At 41.8% G+C, this 25,730-nt stretch overlaps 2 protein-coding genes across 7 annotated transcripts in view; both read left to right on the top strand.

The window, feature by feature from the left end:
* The window catches only part of LOC121628690 (rho GTPase-activating protein 21), a 92,978-nt gene extending 74,853 nt beyond the window's left edge, over positions 1 to 18,125 (top strand). For 4 of the 5 annotated variants that reach the window (XM_041967909.1, XM_041967906.1, XM_041967907.1 and 1 more), the window contains 17 exons: positions 5,138 to 5,284; positions 5,372 to 5,474; positions 5,705 to 5,741; positions 5,827 to 5,946; positions 6,191 to 6,490; positions 7,401 to 7,465; positions 7,607 to 7,755; positions 7,913 to 8,055; positions 8,156 to 8,314; positions 8,625 to 8,703; positions 8,793 to 8,866; positions 9,300 to 9,389; positions 9,467 to 9,592; positions 9,674 to 9,715; positions 11,847 to 11,952; positions 14,575 to 14,606; positions 15,346 to 18,125. In XM_041967909.1, coding sequence (XP_041823843.1) covers positions 5,138 to 5,284; positions 5,372 to 5,474; positions 5,705 to 5,741; positions 5,827 to 5,946; positions 6,191 to 6,490; positions 7,401 to 7,465; positions 7,607 to 7,755; positions 7,913 to 8,055; positions 8,156 to 8,314; positions 8,625 to 8,703; positions 8,793 to 8,866; positions 9,300 to 9,389; positions 9,467 to 9,592; positions 9,674 to 9,715; positions 11,847 to 11,952; positions 14,575 to 14,606; positions 15,346 to 17,019 — 3,446 coding nt within the window. In that variant the 3' untranslated portion in view covers positions 17,020 to 18,125. The remainder of the gene's footprint in view (positions 1 to 5,137; positions 5,285 to 5,371; positions 5,475 to 5,704; positions 5,742 to 5,826; positions 5,947 to 6,190; positions 6,491 to 7,400; positions 7,466 to 7,606; positions 7,756 to 7,912; positions 8,056 to 8,155; positions 8,315 to 8,624; positions 8,704 to 8,792; positions 8,867 to 9,299; positions 9,390 to 9,466; positions 9,593 to 9,673; positions 9,716 to 11,846; positions 11,953 to 14,574; positions 14,607 to 15,345) is intronic. The other variant, XM_041967908.1, reaches the window with a different exon arrangement.
* Positions 18,126 to 20,763: 2,638 nt separating this feature from the next.
* Positions 20,764 to 25,051, top strand: LOC121628454 (apolipoprotein D-like). Of its 2 annotated transcripts, none has more exons than XM_041967473.1 (5): positions 20,764 to 20,913; positions 22,606 to 22,721; positions 22,796 to 22,917; positions 24,249 to 24,334; positions 24,530 to 25,051. In XM_041967473.1, the coding sequence occupies exons 2-5, from the start codon at positions 22,611 to 22,613 to the stop codon at positions 24,757 to 24,759; spliced, it is 549 nt and encodes a 182-aa protein (XP_041823407.1). In that variant the 5' UTR covers positions 20,764 to 20,913; positions 22,606 to 22,610; the 3' UTR covers positions 24,760 to 25,051. The 2 variants fall into 2 exon arrangements, with proteins under 2 accessions (XP_041823407.1, XP_041823408.1); XM_041967474.1 differs by having other exon boundaries at positions 20,863 to 20,913; positions 22,537 to 22,721.
* Positions 25,052 to 25,730: the final 679 nt, after the last annotated feature.

The raw sequence follows: 25,730 nt of genomic DNA on the forward strand, positions 1-25,730 counted from the left end.
AACATAAATAAACTTATTAAAACATTCATTTGTTTATATAGATGAATGCTAGCAAAAATAAAGCATGTAATGTCATAGCTCTTCCACCATATAAACGACTTCATATCTTACATTGAAATATGCGACACAATGCATCCGTGATCTCTTTCCATCTGGATCCTTATCATACAGGATCCACTGCAGAAATAATTCCCCTGATGAAGGTTGTCTCTTAACAAGGGTTTGCAGCATTTCTCACTGCAGTTATACACACAGCTAAATCCCAGGCGTGAGTGACGGGTCACTTTACTGAAAATCTGTCAGACAAACACCGTTCTGGTGTGGAGGGAAGGCTAAGTCTGCTGCTAACTAACTATGGAAAAAAATCCCGATTTTCAAAAAAATTAATCTCCAGAAATGAAAAATTCGATTTATCGATTTTATCGATTAATCGCCCAGCCCTAGATCAAAGGTTTCAAATTTAGTCACGACACATGAATTGTGTCTTTAATAAGAACAGAAAAATGTGATTTTCTTTATAACTAAAGTAAAAATAAAAGAAATTTGGGCATATATTGCTATCAGCATTGATATTACATGTGCAATATCCAATATCATGCCTCCCTTGTTCTCCCTGTACCAGGCTTTTCTTCTTAAAGTCTGAGGCAATCAGCTTCTTATATGATAAAGCTTAGAAAAAAAGGTATCAAAACTTCTTGTCACTTTTTACTTTTGCTAAACTCTTAGATGCTTCTAACATCAGACTGTTTACCTGTTATGCCAAATGCAGAATTGGCATGCCCAAGGTAATTATTTTTTTTTTAAATTGGGGAAAATAGTCATGTTTTGTAATAAAACTGTTTTTAATCTCTAAGCTCCCATTTCAGGTGGCTTAAGAGGACATTTTGTCCAATAATAGGTATTTAGGGACACATATGTTATCACGAATGTGATATTGCTCTATTTTATGGACATCAGTACCTGGAAATTTGCATATTACCATCAATAAATCTGAGAGCATGTTTGTTTATCCATTTAGATAACAAAAAGAGCTAATTATACCCAGTGCAGTGCCATGTTGTTTGGCTTTGCAACTAAATCCATGATATTATTGTCAGTAGATACTGATGGAAAAACAGCTATTGAATGTTAGCTTTTAAGTGAGGGAAGGTAAACGGCTGCTTTCCTTATCTCTTCTCTTAGTTTAATCTATTCTCTTTACATTCAGGTGAACAGAGATTATAAAACAGTTTGACGACTGTCAGCTCAAATAACTAGAATTATATGATTATGTAATAATTGTGACAAACCCAGCGACAGAAAACAACCCAAACCTCTGTCAGCTCCGCAATCGTGTGCATGTAATCACAGAAATGCAGTAAAAATCAAGCCAGTCATTGCTGAATGTTGCCTTACTTGTCATGCTACAAGGAAAACTAGTGTGTGCATATTGTACTGTAGCTTTACTGTGTATCATATAATCAAGTACTGAAAGAGAAATTCCTTTGAAACCTTGTTTAAAACACTTGTCATTAAATGTGTAGCAGATGAATCCACTAAAACCATGTAATAAGGAAAGCTCCATTTACCAAGTTATATAGTCAGAAAAACACGAGAGGAATTTAAATACTGAAATATGTTGTTTCCTTGTTGCATTTTGAACTTGAATAACATCGTCTCTGGTGTGTGATTATGTAATTGTGCTGCAGGGAAGCATGACGTATTCAAACCATCTTTTAGTAACACAGAAACATACATTTCCAGGTACACACACTCCTTTAAACATCTCATATTTCCCTCTGTGGTGGGCAGAGAGAGTAACCGAAGAACAGGGTCCTAATGAACTGTGACATAACAGAGAAATAAGAGCATTCCTGCAGCAGTCTGCTCCAGTTACATTTCACATCACAGCTTCAAACAATAAGTGGAACTACTGCTGTACATTAGCTTCCTGCTAAACGTTTGGTCCCGGGGACGGAGCTCGACGGCTGCTGCAGCACATGAAAAATGCCACGTCCCCTCATATACACCACGATCCTTTGTTAAAACTTTACAAGGAGCGGTGTTGTAATATCGGAAGCTTGTTTCATTCTCGTCTTTGCAACTTCCAGGAACCGACAAGCACAAACTTGTGTGTGTGTGTGTGCATCCTCAGTTGTGTCTTCATTGATGAGTTATCATGTATTTATCATCACCCCAGAAGCTGCAGATCGGCAGTCATGTTTTCATATCATCTCACTGCATTTCGATAGAACTTAGATTGTAATCTCAGCCCTTATTACTTCTTATCTTCTGAAATGTATATGAAAACCATTAAAATGATGTGCTTCTTCCAGCCTGGTAATAGATGGTTGATTTTTTTACTTCGTCTTTCAGCAGACTGCTTTTTGGCTGTTTGGTTAAAAATGAAGTCATTCTCTCTAAAGATAAGAAAGTCATCTAGCAAGCACCTCTAAAGCTAAAGTAGTAGCATAGTATAAAGTGGCATATAGTACACAGAAAGTGAAGCATATAAACAATAAGTTGTGGGAGGCTGTGTGCTGGACTGGTTCTTGGCTGCTTGCTGTGAGTCTTTGCCAACACCCTCATGAACAAGAGGCCAAGAAATCATAAAGCACCAGCAGGAAAATCCACACTATCAGAATCGTATTATCTTTAGACAGATTCAGGATAGTCATCTGCCCCTGTTCCAAGCTTTTATGGTAAGCTAAGCTAACCGTTTCCTGGCTCAGAGTTTATATTTACTATGCATACATTAGAGGAAGAAAAGATATTTTCCCAAAACTTCCCAAACCTTCCCTTTAAAGGTTTATAGTTCTAAATCAGTTGTGCCGCCATCTTCCCAGAAACATAATCAGAGGTGTATAAACAAGTAATTAAGTGAAATAGGCATCTGGATGGCTGGTAGAAACGAAGTTTGCATGTCGCAGGAGATGCCCGTTGGAAGGCTAAGAGATCTCACAGCAGTTATTTAGTGGATGCAACCATTCAGCAGATCAGATGTTTCAAATCAAGTTCTGCCATTTAAAGTAGAAATATTTACATCAGTCCAATCTTTTTGACATGGTTTGCTTTTGTTCTTTTATCTGGAGTTAGGATTTGGAGATGTTTTCTCTCCAGCTGCCATCAGGGTGACAACTACAAAGTTTTTTTTAAATATAAAAACACTTTAGAAGGACATAATATCCTGTTTTGTCTGGTCTACTCCTCATCAACATATTTACTGATATGATTCATTTCTGGGCACATTGGTTCTGTGAGCATTTTTCTAATTTGCTTTTAGGGCTTGATAATGCATATCAGACACGATGACAGTCTCGTCTGTGATGATGTAATGCTAACTAGCTGCACTTGATATGTTTATGTAAAGGGGAAGGTGTAATCTGCAGCTTCTTATCAGGCCGGAAGCGCTGCGTGCTGACTGCGCCTCTGTCTGTATGACTTAGCCTTCACCATATATGCCCTCATCTCTGCTTTTTATTGCTGTCTCTTGATAAGATTATTCAAGGTGAGACCGCAGAGGGGAATTAAGCCTTGTTTCTTATGTTTTAATTCAGAGAATGTGTCCCTGAGCAGCCAACAACCGGCTTGTCTGTTGAGATTGTTCAACAATCTAAAGTTTTGAAAAAGAAGACAAAATAAACAAAATAATATTTTGGTCCTTTTTTGAAGAAATCTTGTATTTCACATCTTTGAGTGAGCCGTTGCTCTCCATGTCTTTGGTGATTTTCTTTGGTGTCTTTAGGATCGATGTCAAGACTTTGTCTTACCATCACAAAACATTGACGTTACCCAGCCGTCCTTTAGGGGAACTACTTGTGTATTTGTGGACGTTGCCTTGCTGTATGATCCACTTTCCCTTTAGATCAGTTCACTGACATTTCTACACATTTTCCGTGAAAATCGTTGCTATGATTCAACATTTGTTTCCCATCAGGAATGAAAGTTGTTTAGGCCGAGATGCAGTGAAACGAGCTATAACACTGCTGCCACTGCGTGTCACAGATGAGATAAGGCAGCGTTTCTCCAAACACAACACTTCCCATTTGAACCAAAAAGTTTCACTTTTCCTGATTTGTACAGATCATTTGCAGCTGGACAGGCAACTGTTTGGAGAGCAATGGTTCAGCCTTCTCCTGATGGTGGACTAATGGCAGTGGCAGCATTGATTTGTTTTATGTTGCATATTTCATTGACTTGTAGATCCAACTTTGTTAGATCCTTGAAATCAGAGATCTCCCTCACATCAGATTAACATCCAGTTAGATTGAAAACACCTAATTTCACTGTAAAATAATTACCCTGTATTCTATTGGTGATATGGCAATACACACACACACACACACATATATATATATATTTATATATATGTATATATATATAAGCTGTTGCAGGTGCAGCCCACGCTACTATAATGGTTGAGGAAACACTGCAGGAGAGTGATACCTGTTCAGATGATTAAACTAATTAGACACTAATTTGGTGTTCACCAACCACAAAAACGTTTGCACATTGAATTAATCTGTTATTCATCATTTCACCATGTTACTGACTTAGTGGAGCCTTTTTTTGTAAACTACTCAAGCATTTTGTGAGGATAACATCAGCCATCCATCCATCCATCCGTCCGTCCGTCCGTCCGTCCGTCACCCAGCTCTAACATCACATAGGTTGTCACACATATGTGCGGTATTGGATCCTCTTACCCAATAAATAAATAACCAAATTCAGTTTTTGTGTCATGTGGGTCTTCATCTGCTTTTAGGAGTTTTGTTAGAAAAACTTTATAAGATTTTTTTTTAACTTTCAAGCTCCTCCTTTTGAGTTAATGTTTATTTCAGACACATGAATTTCCAGCCTAAATATGCTGTTGATAGCCTAACAACAGAGGTTGAAGCTGCACACTTCAACAGAAAAATCTCTGTAGTAAGAACGACATAACTTACAGAAGACAAGATTTTCAAGAGGAGAGCTAATGTTTGCAGATGTGTTCAGCATCCACAGGTCCCATAAAAAGCAGCTGATGCTACAGGAAGTCATGCAAAGCCAGCTCCAGTTCCTGTTTGTGGCTGCGGTCTCAATGCCTCTGGTTACAGCTGCTGAGCTCAGTCTGACAGTGACCCCTTGTTAGAACTCACTTTCACATTTCTGCCCTCAGACGAACCGTCCAGTCCCAGTATCGATCAGGACAGCACGCACATACCCGCCTCTGTGGTGATATCTGGAGCTCCTGTCATCACCACCATCCCACCCAGCCCCACCTCTTCATCGCCTCTCATTCGACGCCAGCTGTCGCACGACCAAGGTATGTTTCATCATGTCTGACGCACCCACTGAATACGACAACTCTTTAAGGACAGTTTCATTTTGTTGTGTGACCCTTTTTTAATAGATTCTCTCCGTCTTACAATTATTGAGTCAGATTCTGGTTCGAAAACCGAGCGTTCCAAGTCGTACGATGAAGGCCTCGATAACTACCGAGAGGAAAGCAGAGGGTGAGTTGCACTCACCACAGTATCAACACAAGCAGAAATATGTGGATACTACTGATATTATCTCCTTATATAGATGGTTGTTCCATTTTCTGTTTGTTCAGTAGGGACCTCAGGTCAGGTGACTTCGTCCACACCTGTGTTTGTTTTATAAGCTGGCCTAAAATAATGCCCAAATCATTTCTTATAACACATTCAGCTCTTCTAATGTGACACTTTTCTCTTCAATTTAGGAGCGCTTTGATACCTGGTCTGAAAAGTTTGAGGAAGGTGAGTTTCTTGGTGCACCTGCTACATGATTGATTTCCCTATAAATGAGAATATTTCAATCAGTCCTCTAATTTTCTTGTTTCAGGCTGTGGACAGGTCGTCGGATGATTCGGGATCCAGGAGGGATTCCTCATCAGACGTCTTCTGTGATGCCACCAAAGAGGGTTTTCTGCATTTCAAGCAGCTTCACACAGAAAAGAGCAAGGTGTGTGCATATCATGTAGCTCACACGCTGGCACAGAAAACACACACATGACCTACTTGTTTTATATAAACAGTAACAGGTACGACCGTGTTGGACAATATCGTCTTATTTTCCTTTACTTTGTGTCTCACTTGTCTCAAAACTCATTGTACGAGTTCTCGTATTGTCCTCAAGCTGCTGGTGATGTGTTACAAACCAACACCGACTGCCAGACTCACCTCGTCTTCCTGTTCTCTTTCTGCAGCGTGTCGGAGGAGGTATGCGTACGTGGAAACAGATGTTCGCCGTATTGAGAGGCCATTACCTTTGCCTGTATAAAGATAAAAAAGAAGGCCAAGCTCACGCAAACTGCCAAACCGTAGAGGAGCCCTTACAAATCAGCATAAAGGCCTGTCTGATCGACATCTCCTACAGCGACACGAAGCGAAAGAACGTGCTGAGGCTGACCACGTCAGACTGCGAGTACTTGTTCCAGGCTGAGGACCGAGAAGACATGCTGGCCTGGATCAGAGCCGTACAGGAGAACAGCAACCTGGATGAGGAGGTATGGAAACTACAATAAGCCTCAAACACTCATAAGCAGTGGAAATGAGTTCATAAGCATTGTAAAGAGCCTGCAGGCTGATTATGCTGTTTACTCTCAATCCCTTTTAGTAAGCCAAGATAAACTCATATTTCTGTTTGTCAGGCTCTGACCACATTCAGGACATAAATTATCTTTTTGTATTTGTTGAAATCCACAAAACTGTCTATTTTTTTTAGCTGCATCACAAAGACTAAAGTTATTTCTTAGATAACTTATTTGTCCTCACCTCCAAATACATTCACTAAGAATGTATTTGAATAATTTAATAATTATTCATAATGAAAATAATATAATAATTCTTTTAATAACATATATACGGCAACAATCATGTTTCCTTCAGGGAAAAAGAATGATTTTTTTATTCAGCCTTAGCAGGGGTTTGCAGTCTCTTGGCAGTTGAATAAGTAACCAAATCATGAATAAAAGTTGAAACCAGCTGTTTCTCTTTAATGCGTCCAGTGAAGGTTTAAACACAAATCACAAAAAAAGGGAAAATAATGTAAATATTTTGTATAACCTGAATATCAGAAATGTGGCATTATCCAACGCGTACTTGGAGTACATGTGGGGTATTTTAATGAAATGTACTTATTGATCTGTAAGAAGATATGTAGGTTCCACCCACTCCCCTGTTAGAAATTTAAGCCCATCTTTCCCCTTTTTAAGGCCAAACCAAGTAATTTATACGTTGATGTTCCTATGTTGTAACCTGTGTCACCTGATAGTAGCAGGTTAAATAAAGGTCTGTCAAGGCCTGCAAGGCAAGGTGAAGGGAACCGTCGCCCTTCATGTTCCATCATCTATTGTGCCTCACATCTATTCTATCCTGTGCTTTTTTTCTTCCTCCCTTTTCTTCTTCTTTTTTTAGAACGCAGCCTTCACCAGTCATGACCTCATCAGCAGGAAGATCAAGGAGTACAACACCTTAATGAGGTAAGACCAAGGGGAGGGACCGGGAGTAGGTAGGTGGGAAGAGGGAGGAAATCTGCCAGCCTCACACTCGGCAGCTGGAGGGCTGTTAGATCTGATGGAAAAGCTCTGAACTTGGTGTTTTTGGTGCATTTTTTCCTTCAGCCCGACAGGCAGCAAGACAGAGCCATCGCCCAGAACTTCACGCCAGTCGCTGAGCATCAGACAGACGCTGCTGGGAGGCAAAGGAGAGACCAAAGCGACAAGTCCGCACTCACCAAAACCTGAGCAGGAGAAGAAAAACATGCACAAAGGTTAGAAACAAGATAAATGCTTGACTGATATGCTACAACAAAAACAAGAATGATCTGCATCACTCATATTTATTATGAATGAACGTAGCATAACATTTCGTAGTTTATAACAGCAGATAGAAGGTGAAAGAAAGTTTTTTGTGCTCTGTTGGTGTAGATGACACCAGCCCTCCCAAAGATAAGGGGACATGGCGGAAGGGCATCCCAGGGCTAATGAGAAAACCCTTCGAGAAGAAGCCATCTCCTGGAGTCACGTTTGGAGTGAGATTGGACGACTGTCCTCCTGCTCAGACCAACAAGGTTCCTATTGACCTGATTTACTCTAAACCGTGCAATGACTTAATATTTGTATGGTTTTTACTCAGCGTTTAAACTTCCTCCTCACCTCTCGGTCCTTTAGTTTGTACCTCTGATTGTGGAGGTTTGCTGTAAGCTGGTGGAGGAGAGGGGGCTGGAGTACACAGGCATCTACAGAGTCCCTGGAAACAATGCAGCCATCTCCAACATGCAGGAGGAGCTCAACAACAAGGGCATGAGTGATATCGATATCCAGGATGATGTGAGTGCCCTTTATTGATCCACGATGCTTTAATTAAACTGCCCTTGAAGTCTCAAAACATGAAGAGGGATCATTTGGGTCTGAAACACATCTAAAGCTGCAGATCATCCCTTCAGTTCTGTTGCATATGCTGCATATCTGACAACAATGTGCTATTTTGCAGTCTTTAAAATTATATACCTATAAACTGTTTTGACACATGAGCATCTAAAAATGGGGGTAAGCTTGTATTTCTGGACCATTGGCATTGCAACAAATAAACATTGTTAAAGGTTTTTAAAAAGACTAATTTAACTATGTCCTGTTCCAGAAATGGAGGGACCTCAATGTGATCAGCAGTTTACTGAAATCCTTCTTTCGTAAACTTCCTGAGCCTTTGTTCACCAATGGTAAGTTGAGACTGCAGCCCCCTCTTGTGGTCAAATTGTGAACTACAGTGTTGACAGGACTTGTGTGTGTCTGTTGTGTTTACCTGCAGATAGATATACCGACTTTATAGAAGCAAATAGAATAGAGGACCCAGTGGAAAGACTCAAAGTTCTCAAGAGGCTGGTGAGTAGTTGTTCTCTTATGGCGTAATTTGACATATCTACACCAGTAGGTGTTCTCTTGTTGCAGCTGTAGAACAGCGGTCAATGTAAAGGTTGGTGGTTCGATCCCAGCTTTTCCAGACTACATGTTGAAGCGTCATTGGGCAAGATACCGAACCCCACGTTGCCTCTAATGTGCTCATCGAATGTGTGTGAATGTGTGGGATAAGGATAAACACTTTTCCTTAGAGTGCTGTATGGATGGGTGAAAGTGACTTACAGTGTAAAAGTGGTCAAAGAGACTAGAAAAGGGCTATATAACTACAGTCTATTTACTATTAATGTTGTTTTTGTTTCTGTGTTAGCATCCTTTCCTTTCTTTCCTTTGGAGAGCAGTGGGCCTTCTGAAACATAAAAAACAAACAAAAGAAATTGAAATTGTTGTTTACTTACAGCTTCACGAGTTACCCGATCACCATTATGAGACCCTCAAGTTCCTCTCAGCTCATCTGAAAACTGTGGCTGAAAATTCAGAGAAAAATAAGGTCAGTAACTCTCGGTTTAATTTTCAGGCCCTTTAGAAGTGGATAACAAACATGATAATCTTTGTTTTTTGTAATAGATGGAACCGAGGAACTTGGCGATTGTGTTTGGACCCACTCTGGTGCGCACCACCGAGGACAACATGACTCACATGGTGACACACATGCCAGACCAGTATAAGATTGTGGAGACGCTCATTCAGAACGTGAGTCTTTTAATGATATCTGTGGTTCATACATGTAAACAAATACTTTTCTCTTATACTTTTTCTCCTTTTTCCCTCCAGTATGACTGGTTTTTCACTGAAGATGGAAATGGAGACCCAGTGGTGGGTATTTTCTCTAGTTAAACCCAAAATAATTAATTAGTTATTAACCTATTTTGTCTTTATTCCTGTTGTTTTTCTGGATGATGTTAAAAGGTTGCTCTAAGACAACCAAGTTGAAATGTATTTAAACTTTCTTTACACATCAAAATCTGGCCTTATACTCGTCCCAACAGCACTGTTTTCTCTCCTGTACTTTAATTATTTTCTGCTTCCTGGTGTGGAAATGCAGAAGTCTAGTAAAAACTCCTGTGTGCTCTTGGTCGATGTTCGGTATGTTCCAGCAGAAAAAAAGGCGTGGGTGGGTTTGGCTGGGGGGGTCCCCATTGCGGGATCCCCCGGTGGACCCCGCCCCACTTGATTTTAATCACAACCTAGACATCAATATACATTTAGGGCCTCGGGGGGATGGGCACATGGGCTATGGGTGGGCGGAAAGGAGCCACCGAGGTGGCCCTTCCTCCATCCCCTCCCTTTGTGACCTCTCTCCCCCCGATTTTATTTACATGTTAGACACTACCACATTTAACAGTACTGCACTACACACATAACACACACTCACACACACTGAGGGAGTCCTGAGGGGGTCCTGCTGCCTGGCAGCAGTGGGACCCATCACCATCTCATGGCTCCTTCCAGTTTTTAATTGCATTATAAATAGCCTATACTCATGCACACACAACTCAGGCTGGGGGGCAGGGGGGCCGGGGTCTTCCTACGCCCTCGTGTCCCGGGATGCACTCGGGGCTGCGGGGGGTGGAGGTTCGGTGCCTGCCTGGAGTCCTGTGTGGGGTGCTGCTGGGCGCCATCTGCCCTGGGGGCTGCCCTCGGTGCCGCATCGGGGGGCTGGTGAGACCCCAGGGAGAATGTATGTGGTTGTGTGGGTGTGTGTATGTGGAGAGGGTCGGGTCTGGGGCCCACCAGGCCCTAGACTCCCTGGGCTGCCCCTGGTGGGGGCGGTGGGGGGTGGGGGGGGGGGGGGGTGGGGGGGGGGGGTGAATGGGTAAGGGTTGGGGTAAAGAGGGTTTTTTAATTTTTTTGGGGGGGGGGGACCCGCGGACATGTTCTTGTCCCTGGGGTGCCTAGCCTTGGTGTTGGGTTGGCGTGGCCCACGGTGGTTTTGCCTGGGGCGGTCGGGCCCCGTCGGGTTCCTGGGTGGGGCTTTGCTGGGGGGAAAGGGTGGCCCTTGGGCCTGTGGGGCGCCTGCCCTCCGTGCGGCCCGCGCCGCAGCGCCCGGCGCCGCAGCGCCCGGCACCCGCTGGGCCTGCTCGCCATCGCCCTGGGCTGCCCGGTGCCCCTGCCCCGTCGCGCCGGGGGTTCCGGTCTGGGGACCCCTCTGCTCTGGTCCGGGTGGGCCGCTGCTCTGTCTGCTTTGGCTGGCTTTGGCTCTCTCTCTCTTCCTCTATCTCCCTGTCAGGTTCGGCACTGACATATAAGACTAAAGAAAATAAGATTACAATAAAAATAATAAAAATATCAAGGGCAGCCATGTATATAACATGTCTCCCTTGGTAGAGCAAATCTGTCAAGCAAAATATGGCACACAGACCACCGTTCTGTATGTTAGGATGCTGGACAGGACAGGGTAAAAAAAAAAAAAAAAAAAAAAAGGCATGTGGGTATTGTTTAATCAAAGAAATGGATGACAGGATTCTGTCAAACCAAGGTTTAAATGAAATAGGCTGTGGGGCAGGTATCACAGGTGGTCAGAAGAGCTGCAGCATGTGAAAGAAAGAGCTGGGGCTGTTGAGATGAACTCGTACCACTGATTCCACACCAGGATGAAGGCATTTTTAAAGCACTGAACACTTAAAGCTGAAAATAAGTTTGTTTTGGTTGTTTTGCTGTAGGTCTGACCTCTATTAGGCCAAACTGCATCCATGATATTGAAGTACTGTAGCTCGTTTTTGTACTAAAGCATCACTGGGGACCGACATGATGCTGTCACTGATTCAGATTTATGTAGGTGTTATCATGGATGTCATATGGATTAATGTTGGTGAACAGCCAGAATCCATCTGTTTGCCATGTATTTTCTATTCTTGATCTCTTTTTCTTGTTGGTTCAGACTTTAGACCCCAGGCGTCATTCTTCTAGCTGACTTGAGGCTCTAAAACCTCTCTGCCTCTTTCAGACTTTTTCCCAGGAGGAGACGGCGGTGGAATCTCAGCCTGTCCCCAACATCGACCACCTGCTCACCAACATTGGCCGTACAGGCACATCGCAGGGTGAAGTATCAGGTAACGCGCTGCCTCTAGTGGGCTAGCTCTGTGGTGGTTTCACCCTTCCTCTGGCGCTTTCTCTCCTCCTGTCAAACAGGGAGCGTTCCTGTTTAAACCAGTGACTAATGTTGATGATAACGCTGCTTCTTCCTAAGGCCAAGCTTTCCCCTTTTGCTTCTCTGGCTGCTCTAGATAAAAACCGTCTTTGGCTAACAACAAACCGAAATACCTGTGTGGGTTTCAGTCGGCAATTTATCTGCATCCCTGAGAAGATGCAACAAATTGTCTCGCTTCTTCGTTTGCTTTTAACAGAGAACACCCCTTCCTTGATTTTTGTTTGTAAGTTAAACACTTAGTAGATGCTTTGCTGCTTTTCAGTCATCGTTCTGCCCCAGCAGACCTCTTTTTGTTCAAAATCCCCCCTGGGCTGTGTTCTCTCCCCCATTTATCCTGCCTACTGTTGCACTAATACGGCATGTTCTTTCCCACGTCAGAAATAGATGTTTTTACAGTGAAAGGCGACCTCTGATTCCTCTGTCTCTAGTGAGGCTCTGTCGGGTGTCCTAACGGCTTTTCCAGCATTCACACATACTGATCTTGACACAGGCCAAGTGGGAGGAGTCTATCACACCATGATGTCACTGATGGACTCTATAATGTCCGTGATGGACAGCTGGAACTGTAGGAAGAAGGAGGATTGTTGCCCGCAGTGTAGCTGCCTAGTCTGCAGGAACCCGCAGTTCTTTTAAACCAAAGAGAAAAGCGAAGCGTTTGCTGATGATGAACAGGTGGATGCGAAGAGGCTACACGGTACTGTACAGGGTCCGGTGTTGTGGGTTTTCTATCAGAGTATACCTAACACAGGCCGGTGCTACTGTCTGAAAGGCTTTCCGCTGTCTCTCCTCACTGTCTCACAAGCTGGCCAACGGGAGAGATAGCATGGTATGGTTTCTACGTCACCGGTCAGTGTGCACCTGCATATTGTGCCATCATCTGTATTGTAAAGGGGTGTGTAGGGGGGCTTGGCTACGACACAAATTTTAGTTAGAGAAGTGATTACAGAGCAGGGGAGGACTGATTATAGGTTTCCTTGCTGACACTTTGTCTCATTTAGTGTCCTCGCTTTTCATCTAGCTAGCCCCTCTGTGACCCCCCTGTCACTTTTTTTTTTTTTTTTTTTTTGTTTCTTCCATAGCCGTCTGTCGTCATCGTGTCCTGTTGCCATGGCAACTCATGTCACCTCACCCTGCCTCATCATATTTTATACAGACAGATGCTGACGATCGTTTATTGTAGCTCAGTTTAGACGGATTTATTCACACAAAATTCACATGTGTCAGTTTGTCTTTGAATCAGCGGCAAGATTTTTCTTAGCCCACATAAATAATCAAAAATACGTCATTCTTAACTTGATATTAAGTCTTTTTTCTGCTTTTAGGGCTGTTTTTTTTGTCTTTTCAAGTCCAAAAATATTCTATAAAAATCTGAAACAGGACTTCTTTTGATTAAATTAACAGACTGAAAACAAGAAACTAAAGGATTAAGTGTGAGATAAGAAAATGGTTTCATTTCAAGCCTGATATTTAATGAAAAACTACAAAGACAACATCAGATGTTACTACTTGTTCATGTCTCATGAAAATAAATGTTTAGATTTTTATTCCTCTTAAAATTAGGAGCACTGGAAATAAAAGTTGCATACCTATTAATTTTAAAAAATAAAGAAAAAGAAAATAGGCCTTTTTATAACAAGCAGTGCACCCAGTCATTAAAGAATAAGGAGAAACCAGAAAAGTTTGTGTCTGTAAATAGAAAAAAACAAAAACCTAGACATGCGTTGATATGCTTTCTTTCAGGAAGCCTTTTGGAAAATATTTTTAAAGAAATAAGTTTGTTTCTGAATCACAAAAAGAAGCAAAATGTCTACAAAGAATAAAACATATTTTAAGAAATATCAGAAATACTGACTCCTGCGCTTTTTAGATGGAACCGTCCAGCTGATCAGCTCACAGATGATCATGTGAAGACACTCCAGGTGACGTCTTCCGTTTTAATGTCTTCTCAGCTCTAAAATGCTTATAGTGTTAATAAACTTGATGCTGGCAGCAAATTCAGACTGAGCAAAAAAAACATTTAATATGTTGTCTTTTTTAGTTATTTCACTTAAATACAGTTTAAATAAGCAAATTATTCCCTTCAGCTCTGGAAGGTTTGTTTTTAGTATCGGGAAGGAGCCCCAGTTTTTCCCTGAGCAGTGAAACTTGTGTTAATGTGGTAGGATTGTAAGGTGTTCAACAAACATGTTGCATGGCACGTAACCTGCTCTGCTCACGTGTTCGCTGCTGAAGTTACACCAACAACTGCAGCATCTTGTTGCTTTCTATGTGGAGTGGCAGATTTGATGTGGAGGTGTGCGTCAGTCGGCAGGTAGACGAGGACCTGAGCGTAGCGTGGAGCTCGCCCGTCTGTGTGCAGCATGGCCTCTCATCTTCTCATCTGTGCTCCAGTGTTTTCCACGCCTCGTCTTGTTCGTGCTTCATCTCATCAACATGGTTCTTTTTTCTCTGGTTCACTCCCCCTCTGTGTTGCACCTCCTACATGTTGTAAACTCCTCTAATATGTCCCTTTTTTTTCCTACAGATTCACCAACTAGTGATTCAGCTAAATCAAAGGTGAGTGTGTCCAGGCTGCTGAGGCTGTAGAATGACAGGAGGTAGGAGGAGACCAGCATCACATAAACTAACCACGTTCTACAATTAAAGGGTTGTTTCACTAATAATATCTAGCAGCGGAGATGATTTTGGTTATTTGTGCTGAAGTTTTGAGATATCTCTTTACTGTATTCATCTCAAACAACTTTGGGTTCAAATTCTCATAAAACAAGAGATGGAGGCAGAAGTTTTTCTCAAAAACTAGACAAATAAGAAGGAAACTTTGCAAAGTTTGATAAGAGATAAGTGGACATATACTTGTTGTAATGAGACGTGAAGCTGTAATAGTGAAAGATCACCTTTAAGCTCTTCTATAAAAGTCCTGCTTAGTGGCTGAGAAGCTGAAAACGATAAGCAGGTACTCTTCATCTCTGCTGCTTTTTCCTTGCTGCTCCTCTTCAGCTTGGACATCGGTCATGGCAGAGCTCAGGCTCCCTGCAGCGCTGCGCTACCTACTGCTTCTGCTTCTGCTTTAAAGCTGGCATGAAAACAGTAACGTGCTCCCTGTTCACGATGTCGCTAATGTTCCTCTTTCTGTCCACTTCTCTGGTTGATGGTGCTTCATGGGAGCAGGTGGAGTAAAGATTTAAGTTCTCAGGCAGGAATGAAGGGCTTATTTGTCTCCTCCTTTGTGTTTCCCCTGCTTAGCAACACTCATTTTGGTCTTCTGCTCTTTCTGTCCCGTTTCTCATCTCTGCAGGGTTCCTGGGGTTCAGGGAAGGACCAGTGCAGCCGAGAGCTCCTGGTGTCCTCCATCTTTGCTGCAGCCAGTCGCAAAAGAAAGAAGTCAAAGGAGAAGCCGCAGCCTAGCAGTTCAGATGACGATCTGGATGCTGTGTTCCCCAAGAAGGAAATCTCTGGCCAGAAGTTGAATCACCACGGGCTCCAGATGGAGGCACAGAGCGAGACTCTTTCCAGTCCCAACACCAAGCAGCAAGCGTGGGCTGAGGAGAGGAAAGAGAGCGGGAAGACTGCGGAGCTTGCACTGAAAGCTAAGAGAGAGCAAAGAAACTCCATATTCCTCAAGGAGAAGACTCCACCCGGGCAGCCCTCTCCATCCCCATCCCCAAATATCTCCAGCTCTCCCAACATCAGCTATCAAACGACTCTTCAGGGGAAGCCCTCTCTGTCGGATCCTCCATCCCAATTGGATGAAAACACCTCAGATCTTGGGACCATGAGCTCAGGAGCCTCCGTCCCACGTTCAAGACCCAAAAAGTGGAGTGGAGGGGCGTCTCCTGATCTACCTGCAAGCATCGGACTAGGAGCAGGTGCAGGAGCATCTGCTGGAGCAGAGGTGAGCTCCATCACCTCTGACTACTCCACCACCTCCTCCATCACATTCCTGACAGGAGCAGAGTCCAGCGTTCTCAGCCCAGAGCTGCAGGGCGGGGAGGAAGCAGACGACGAACGCAGTGAGCTCATTAGTGAGGGCCGACCCATGGAGACGGACAGCGAGAGCGACTTCCTGGTGTTCGCTCCAGGAGGCGGCAACAGCCAGTCCACACCCTGCCCGGAGCAGAGTCCGGAGAGGAAGGAGCCGAAAGCCGGAGGAGGTTCCACCGAGGGGAGCTCCACGCCCAAACTAGAGGCACGGCGCCTTTTCCCGTCGCACAAGATGATCGAGTGTGACACTCTCTCCAGGAGGTGGTCCCTGAGACAGAAAACAGACAGCGACTCATCAGTGGAGGGGGTTGCAGGGGGTGGGGAGCACAACGAGGGTCGGGCAGAGTCTTCTACTCGGTTATCCCGAGTCCTGGAGGTGATGAAGAAAGGCCGATCCGCCAGCAGCATCAGCTCGTCTTCACGCAGCGAGTCGGAACGTCCCGAACCAGCCTGGCACCTAAAGATCACAGAGCGGCTGAAGTTCAGGCTGAGATCTTCCGCCGATGACATGTTCATGCAGAAGAGCCGCGCTCCCGATGCTCGCGCCAAGAAGAAGAGCATCCGGCGGAGGCACACCATGGGCGGGCAGAGAGACTTCGCAGAGCTGGCGGTTATTAACGACTGGAGGGAGCAGGGCGGCGTGGACCAGACGGCCGACCTCTCAGCTCTGGATCGCCTTAAACCCAGATGCTCCTCTCAAGACTTCTCCATCCGGGACTGGATCGCCAGAGAGAGGTGCAGAGGCTCGGAGTCGAGCACAGAAGTTGCTCCCAAAGCCGTCCCCGAGGACGATCATCCCGAAGCTCAGGACGTCGCTCCTGAAAGACCCCCGCCTCCGTCGTCTCCAGGCGCTCAGCTGCTGGCGGGGGAGCACGTGAACGGCAGCGGGCTGCAAGGCAAAAACAAAGCCTCGCTCGGGACCGACGCTCACCCGCACAAACTCTCTGGAGTACAAGTTGTCCGCTCACGGTTCTACCAGTATCTGTGAAACGGAGAGAGTGACGTCGTCTTGGAGAATGAATGCGTTCATGTGCGAATGTGTGTTTTAGCTAAAGTTACTGCACAATATTTTTTCTACAAAGCATTGTTTATGTATCTACTGTACATACTGTGTATAGGCTTTGGCGATTGTTACTGAAGAGATGTTTATGTGTTAAATTTTCTGACTTGTTGGCCATACTGGAACCGACCTGGAAACAGAACATGAACTCTCTCCTGCAGGACTGATCCGTACTAATGCAAGAATGTGACTTGTTGCTGTTTGTACAGGCCGTAAATGAAGACACAGCACTGTTGAACAAGGACAAGGGTCAGCTGGGGAAAGCAGTCATGGTTCAGGTCTTCCCCATGAAAGCGGTATGAAGAATGTATTATTCTTTCTGGATTAATACTAGTTGCTTGTGACAAAACTGTCTTTTACAAAACAATACGTATGTTTATTTTTTTTATTTTATTTTTTTGCTTGTACTTGAAGTACGTGGAAATAAGTGATGGCTGCTTTCTGAGCTGGGTGCTGTGGGAAGTTTTCTTTTTTCACAGCACACTCACCACAGCCAGATATTAGCTTGTGGGACTGGAGGATTATTAAAGGTTTATTAAATAAAAACTGAAAAACAGTAATGAAATGCTGATACTATAGTATGAAATGCTTGGTACAGTAGCTTTTATTCCCAAACTTTGTCAAGTTATAGTCCAAAAAATATGTTTTTACATGTGTGAATTGTTTAAATCTGAAGAAGAAAAAGTGCCTCTTTTCTTTTTTTAAACTGTTTTTATAGGCAGTTGTGAAGAAGAGGATTGTTTTAGGACAGAATAAGCTCACAGGCATTCCACCATTGTTTCATGATGTTAGTTTAAACCCATCACAGCTTCAGTGTTTGTTTCATCATAGTTTAAAGGAACTTCTCTCAGAGTGCAGTTACATGCATGGGCGCTTAAAACTGGGAGTAAAAAGAAAAACTGCATGAGACAATGTTTGCTGAAGAACGAACATCTCGCCTGTGTGCATCAGAACGGGCGCAACGCCGCCCCCTCCCCAACAAACACTGGAAATAAATAATCTTTATTAGATTCTTGTGGGAGTATTTATTGCATATTCTTCTTTTTGCTCATGTTTTTGTCTGTAGGTAAGAAATAAATACAAATTCTGCTTGTTTATTTTTATTTTTTGACTGATTTCAAGAAATAATAATAAAAAAAAGCTAAATGAACATCTGGAATATATCAGTATAGCTGGCAGTTTCGCCTAAAAATATAACTGGTCTTTTAAACAATATAACACATAATAGCTGTTATATAAGAAGCCTTAAAGGCGCACAAATGACTTGCATCTGCACCCAAATGGCTAAACAAATTATTAGCTGATGCAGTCAGTGATGCCAAAGTCTCATTTCTTTTGCTTCCAAGCAGCCAGACTCTTGTAATCTTTTAAATTGGTCTTGGGAAACAGCTCTTTTCTTTGTAAATTGGCTGCTTTTTCACTTGATTTCAGTTTTCAGAGGCGTGTCGTTTGTTAATGCACTAAACGCTGACTTATAAATCATTCATGCATTTAAAAAAAGCCAAACTCAAGAGCGACTTACTAATAGCCTGTTACAAAAACGGTCAGTCCCCATTGTTTTAATAGTATGAACACAAAAGAAGCAGACACATGGAAAAAAAGACTCAAACTGAACCTGACAGTTGCATCTGGACCTACCTACTCTTCACTTAAGCCTCTTCAGAAATGGTCTCTTAGGAAACAAGTAGGGAAACATGGAAAAAAGCCTGAGGGAGACAAAGGACTGAAGAACTGGACTGAAAATCAGTGGCAACGTATGGAGGGATGAATCTACCCCTGAGCCCAGAGCTCAGCATTATTGAAGCAGTGTGAAATCAGCTTGACAGGCTAAAGGAACAAAAGAAAATGTCTTTGAAGAAGCCAGAGAACTATTCTTAACGACAAGCAATTACTTTAGGTCATGTTTGAAAACATTTAAATAGATTCTTGTACATATTTATTGTTTCCTTTCAATGTGTGTGTGTGTGTGTGTGTGTCGGATGACGTTTCTGAAGAAGACTAAAGTTCCAGTCAAAACATGTCAAAGTAAAATTACAACTCCTTAAAAAAACTGTCTGATCAAATGCATTTTTAAAACTATAATTAGAAAGGAGGAGTTGAATTATTTAAAAGAAGCGCGTGAAGTGAAAACCCTCGGGCAAAGAGCAGTGGGTGTCTTCTAGATCGTGGAAATATGGAGGTTAAAATGACCGAAGGCAAAGTTTATTCTGGGAGCTTATCTTCAAAGGAAAAAAATCCATAGGGAAGGAATGACCACTCGTAAATCTTAAATATTTACCTATTTGAACAGTAAAAATAAATACTAATTTTATCATACGATATGTGCTTAACAAAACTGATAAAACACCACACAGAAATGCATAAAAATGTACAGGAAATCGCAGTTCAGGCCTTCAATTCATTCTAATTTTGAACTTTAGTGCCATCTAGTGGTGAGACTGAGAACTAGAAGTTGAACCTTATCAAACATTCATTCATTGTGTATTTAAATGCTGCTAGAAACGCTTAAAATCTTTAGTTAAATGAAAGAAACTGTATCTTCATTTTGCAACAAACTGTATAAGAAGTGGATTTGAATGAGAGACCGTAGCAAACTATCTGAATTCTGGAGTCAAACTTATGGGAGTTAAAAGAAAATAAAAAGTCGTCATTAATTTTATTTCAATAAATAAATAAATAAATAGAAATAAAACATGGTCACTGATCATAGAGATGGTAGACGCCGCATCGAGCGCCTCAGCGCGCTGCTGCGACACGTCAACATGTCCGCCATCTTGGTCCTGGCAAGAGAGTTCATCAGACGAATACAGACGAACGGTTGTTTAATTTAAACTGGATTAAACAATCAATGTCTGTAAAAAATTATATCTGAGTTATGATTAAAAAAGTTTGAAACTGTAATGTAATGGTTAATAATCAATGACAGATAATCAATAGATTGTTTACTGGAATTAAAGTTAGTTAAATTTATGATGGGTGAGGAAAATGATTGTCCTTAAAAAACAAAACAAACAAAAAAAAAAACTTGCAATGTCAAGCAGGACATAAGGGAACAGAAAGTAAGAAAGAAAGATTTCAGGTTTGTAAAGTCTGGGTGTTTTTTTTTTCACAGGACCTTGTCTAATGTGGTCAAGATTGAAAAATTGAAGAATCATCTTTTGCAAATACGAAGAATTGGAAGGTATCAATCGGGAGCAAACTTCAGCATCGCTACACGGAGTTTGTTTCCAGATTGGAAAAATAAAAAAGAACAATAACTTGTTGGTTATGAGAAGGTTGTGACCGTTCAAAACACCACCAGCCCTGCCAGTGCTGAAAAATCTACGTGAAGAAAGCGCAGGTCAAACCAGCTATGACTACACCCTCTTCTTCGTTTGGCGTATCTTCAAACTCGACGATGCCTTGCGGTGTGACGTCATATTCCCAAGCTATTTTAAGGAAAAAAAGATAATTTGCCATGACCAATATGACGGCGTTGAGTACGATTGAATGCGGCGTCTGTTTATCACTGTATCTATGGCAACGCATTACTTCCGGGTAGCTATCTGCGGAGTTTTTTTTTCTTTTTTCTTGCTTGTGTGCCTGCAGTAAAATAAATCAAACAGTACAGCATAAACACGTTAATCCTTAGTGGGTCAAACTGTTTTCCCTTCAGAGTGTTGGCATATACACAGGGTTTTTAACCTGCACACGATGACAATACCGTCTGGGTTACGCAACGTGAACGTGAGCTCGTTCTGTAGTTATGAAAAGGAGGAGCTCGAGACGCTGTCACAGTTTGAACCGACCTCAGACCTCCACCTGACAGACAACTCCACACAGGTAAGAAAGGGATAATAACAGCTGGTGGGAATGATTTTTCTTTTCTTTTCTTTTCTTTTCTTTCTTTTTCGCTTTTCTTTTCTTTTCTTTTTTTTCTTCTCTTTCTTTTCTTTCTTTTTCTCTTTTCTTTTCTTTTCTTTGGAAACACTGTCTGATTTGTAGAGTATATTTCACACTCTTGAATTCTGATGTCCAGAATTATTATCAGTCATTAGCTTATTTTCAGGACTGACACCCATTTAAATGTATTTTAATAAAATGTTTATTGTGAGTTGAAATACACGTGTCCCGCATGAAGCTGCTCAGTGAAACCAGACAAACAGGTCTAGCAGCATGTTATGTTATGTGCTCTGTGTTGACAAATACTACAAAACTAAAAAAAAACAGTCCCTGCTTTTTCAGATCTAAAGTGATTTTTTTCCTTTGTCATCTAATTTACTAAAGAACTGGTAGTGGACCATGCTGAAGCTTAATTAGCAAACATACCTGAGATCAGACATATTTTGTCAGTCTGGGTGGTGTTTGGTATTTATAAGCTGAGTCTAATTTAGGACGGGCTGTGCCTGATTTCATGCAGCCACAGAAAATGCTGTTATTCTAGGTTAAATGTGGGCAAAAAAAGCTTGGTGTTCTATGTTTAGGAACCACATTCTTTGCTGTTTGGGTACACCCAAGAACCCAATTAAAGAAATCTCACAAATGAAAATTTAACATAAACTAACTTTCAAATGAACTAATTTAACAAATAGAAATTATACACACACATTTTTGTTTGCTACAAGAAAAGAAATATTAAACTAAATAAAACACAAAACTATTTTTAAAAAATCTGTCATAGGTGATATTTATTTAAGTTCTGAATATCATCTTGTCACTGTCCTTCAGCTCTGACACAAAGGCTACATAAACAAGGATTTAAGGTCATATGATGTGGCTGTAGTGGCCACCACACAAAGGAACACACGCCACACCAAGAAATATTGAATTAATCAACCAAATTCTAGTTCAGATATTGACAGAGTAGGGTGTGTGATCAGTGAAATCGGTGCTATACAGGATGAAGGTGTGTAAGCTGCAAGTAAAAGTAAACCAAACTAAGAATGTTGTGGAGAAAATCAGTGATTAGACTGTAGCTAGCATTTACATTACACAGGTATTTTTATTTCCCGTTAAAATACACAGGGTACACACCTGCCTTATTATCACAAAGGCCTCACTGATGTGTGTGACCTCCCATTGTCTGCCATCTTGTTAGGAACAGAAACACTAACTGTACAATTTGACATGGCAAGCCAAAAGGCCTGGTTCTGCCATGTTCTGTAAATGTGTTCACCTCCAACATGTTTGAAAGATTTGCTGTTTACTAAGAAGAAACTACATTTGCATGTGGAGGGACAAACGGAAAAATCTCCATTTGTAGGTACTATGGTTGGAAAAAGTCTAGATCTGCAGGAAAGCATGCTGAAGCAGGTTAGTACTTTAACCAGCTACAAGAAAACATCATGTGTCACCACATACTGTTTTATTTCTTTAAAAAAGTGCTCAGTTCCAGAAGCTCAACCAGATGTTGTCTATTTTATTCCACTTACTCTCTGTGAATTTGACCTCGTTGTTTAATCTAAGCCGTCAGCAAGCTGCATCAAACTGTGGTGAACTTCTCAAACATCTCGAAATGTCTCTCATCTCCTGAAGCCACGATGTCTGCTGCCTGCCTCCTCCTCCTGCTGCTTCCTCTCATCTCAGCTCAGACATTTAACTGGGGTCCTTGTCCTAATCCCCAGGTGCAGCCTAACTTCAACCTCCAACAGGTAACACAAGCGATAATGTATCCTCACACCTTACACCCTAGACTTCCAAAGTGACGACTACTCTCTGTTGATAGTACCTGGGACAGTGGTATGAGATCGAGAAGCTCCCTGCTTACTTCTCCACAGGGACATGCATCAAGGCAAACTATTCTCTGAGAGCAGACGGTACCATCCGGGTGCTGAACTCTCAGGTCATGTGAGTACTTTGCAGCTTTGATAGTTCAAGTCAGATCATCTTCTCTCCAGCACAACCTCCCCTGGTTATGCTCTGGTAGATATTAGCTAGGAAGGCACCATTTTCTTTTTTTTTTTTTTCTATTTGTCAAAGCCAGTGTTTTCAGTTGATTAGCTTAGCTTAGCTTAGAGCAATAACTAGCCTTCCTCTGTCCAGAGTTTAGACATTTACCATCCTCATAGCTGAAAGATAAAATTGTTTTAATAACATGGATGTGTAAAAAGACAAAAAAGACAACCAAGTTACTGACAGTAAAACAGTTGGGCACAATTTACTTAAAAGACAGAAAGTCCTAAAAACCAAATTAGCATGTGGACTTAAATGAAAGCAATGTTTCAGTGCAGTTTTATGACCCAGTAGAAGTACATCACGACATATTTCTGTTTAGAAATACAGCCATTTGCTGGTATTTTGTCTATATTTTATGATTAAACACAGAAGCGTCCCACAGGGCTGTGCTTTAGGATGGTATATTACTGGATATTTCTCTGGTCTGAGCTAAACAGTTCTGATTGTTCTATGAATTCTTCAAACATAGAAAACTCAAAGAAAAAGCACAAAAAATAGTTTTCTTAGTCCGTCATTTTGGTACATTGGCTTAAAAGTAAGTAAAACTGCCCATCCTAAAGCAGTATGAGTAAACTTTAAATTTCTATATGTATAAATCTCAACATTTAGGAATTATTATACTGGTTTTATTAAAAAAAAAAAAAGGCAAAATGAAAAACACAGCTAGTCATGTGTTTCCAGAGCTAGCTTTATAGCATGCTAAACTTAGCTTAAAATAAGCTAATCCGGAGTTTATTAGTCTTCAAAATGACATATTTTCCACTCCGATTTTAATGCATAAAGTCTAAAAAAGATTTATTGTGCTTGTGAGGGAGACTGAACAGACGCAGCTAGCTGTTTCCTTCTGTTTCCAGTAATGCTAAGTTAAGCTAAACTAATCAGTTTTCACACAAAGAAACAAACACTGGACATATGCTAATATTTACAGGGTGAAGCATGTTCATAGCAGACCGTCGATGTTTGTAGGCTGGTTTCTTTGTTCTTGGGTGTGGATTCAGGCGTTGGTTCTGATTAAATAAGTTATTTTTGACAAAGTACCAGGATGAAAAATGAGTGTTACGTTAACTCTGAGCCTGTAATTCAGGTTGGAGGGTGGAGAACATTGCCTCTGACAAAAATCAACTCTAGACATATTAGCAGCTGAGGAGAAAATGAACAAGTCGTTCACCACATTCCTTTTTGCTGTGTAATAATTAACTAAAAAAGAAATGCTCTCTTCTCAGCAATGGTGAGGTGGAGGACATAGAAGGCACAGCTGTGATTCAGGACATACGAGAGCCATCTAAACTTGGAGTCAGCTTCTCATATTGTAAGAAGGCATTTTTGTTTTAAAAAAAAAAAAATGTGGATTTGAATGTTTTCTTTTTCTTTTAATTACTTCACAGTGACAGCTGGGGCTTCACATCAGCCCTTTAGCAGCGCTTAAAAATGAATTGGATTTGTAACTTGAATATGAATTCTGCTGGTAAAATCTGGTTTTAACTTTCTGTCTGTGACCTCCTAGTCACTCCTTACAGCCCGTACTGGGTTCTGAAAAGTGACTACACCAGCATGTCTGTCGTGTACTCCTGCACGGACATCCTTCGCCTGTTCCACATTGATTACGCTTGGATTCTTGCACGTTCGCGCTCCCTGCCTCCAGAGACAGTAAAGGATGCCAAACAGCTGCTGATTAGTGAAGGAATCAACATTTCCAGGATGAAGCCTTCAGATCAGAGCTGCAGTGATGACTAGGGTTCGATGGAGACTCGTATTCTTTGTAGAATCTGTGTGTGACATCTCCACAGTTCTTTTGCCCTGATCCAGACCTACGTGATCATCATGTTTATCACTGTTAGAAACATTAACATGTCTAGAATTACTATCTACTCTAGGGAAAATGTGTTTTGTGAATTCTGCTTTAACTACATAATGGTTATTGAAGTTATTAATTTTACACTGTTGATATATTGTTTATTCTACATATTTTCTATGATTATTAATGAAAATTCTGGGAGCTCTGTGTATTAAAGATACATTCAATAAGCAATGATTGCCAACGTTTTCACTTTAATGGTCACTAATTTTCTTTCCGTTGAAGATGGCGCAGAGGATGGCTGCTGCATCTCAAGCTCTCTCCCCTAATGTTATCTTTTTTTTCTTTATTTAGTCTGTATTTAGTCTCTTTTTTTTTCTTAGTTATACAACCTGCTGTAGTGAGCCCTGTCATACATTGTGATAGAGATAAATTACTATGCATCAGGTCGGTGGTAGAAAAAAGCTTTTTATCGCCACCACCAGCTTACAGTGGGGAATCTCCATGGCAACACCCACCTGTTGTTGTACCTGAGTGGCGGAGGAAAAGATAGTCACAAGCTGGAGTCCTGGTCCGAGTGAGGAAATGGGGGAATCGGACTCCTCTACCGAGTAGTCTTCTAGCAAATGTTCGGTCATTGGACAACAAGCTGAATGAACTTTGGAGCAGGATGGCGTTTCAACGGGAGATTAACACCTGTAACGTTTTTGCTTTAATGGAAACTTGGCTCCACCCCTCGATCCCGTACTAGGCCATTGTTTCTGAGGACTCTCCGTTTATCGGCTGGACTGGACTATACATTCAGGAAAGAGCAAGGGAGGTCTGTTTCATGAACAAGTGGTACTCAGATGTGGGAATTATTTCTACGGGATGTACTCCGGACCTGGAGCACCTCATGATCAGATGCCAG

Source organism: Melanotaenia boesemani, chromosome 18 (genome assembly GCF_017639745.1).
Source record: "Melanotaenia boesemani isolate fMelBoe1 chromosome 18, fMelBoe1.pri, whole genome shotgun sequence".
In the NCBI taxonomy this organism is placed as follows: Eukaryota; Metazoa; Chordata; class Actinopteri; order Atheriniformes; family Melanotaeniidae; genus Melanotaenia; species Melanotaenia boesemani.

Excerpts from the sequence above, each read along its gene's own strand:
- LOC121628454 (XM_041967473.1), top strand. The coding sequence starts at position 22,611 with ATGTCTGCTGCCTGCCTCCTCCTCCTGCTGCTTCCTCTCATCTCAGCT. Across the intron at positions 22,722-22,795 it reads CTAACTTCAACCTCCAACAG|TACCTGGGACAGTGGTATGA; the intron begins GTAACACAAGCG and ends CTCTGTTGATAG. Across the intron at positions 22,918-24,248 it reads GTGCTGAACTCTCAGGTCAT|CAATGGTGAGGTGGAGGACA; the intron begins GTGAGTACTTTG and ends CTCTCTTCTCAG.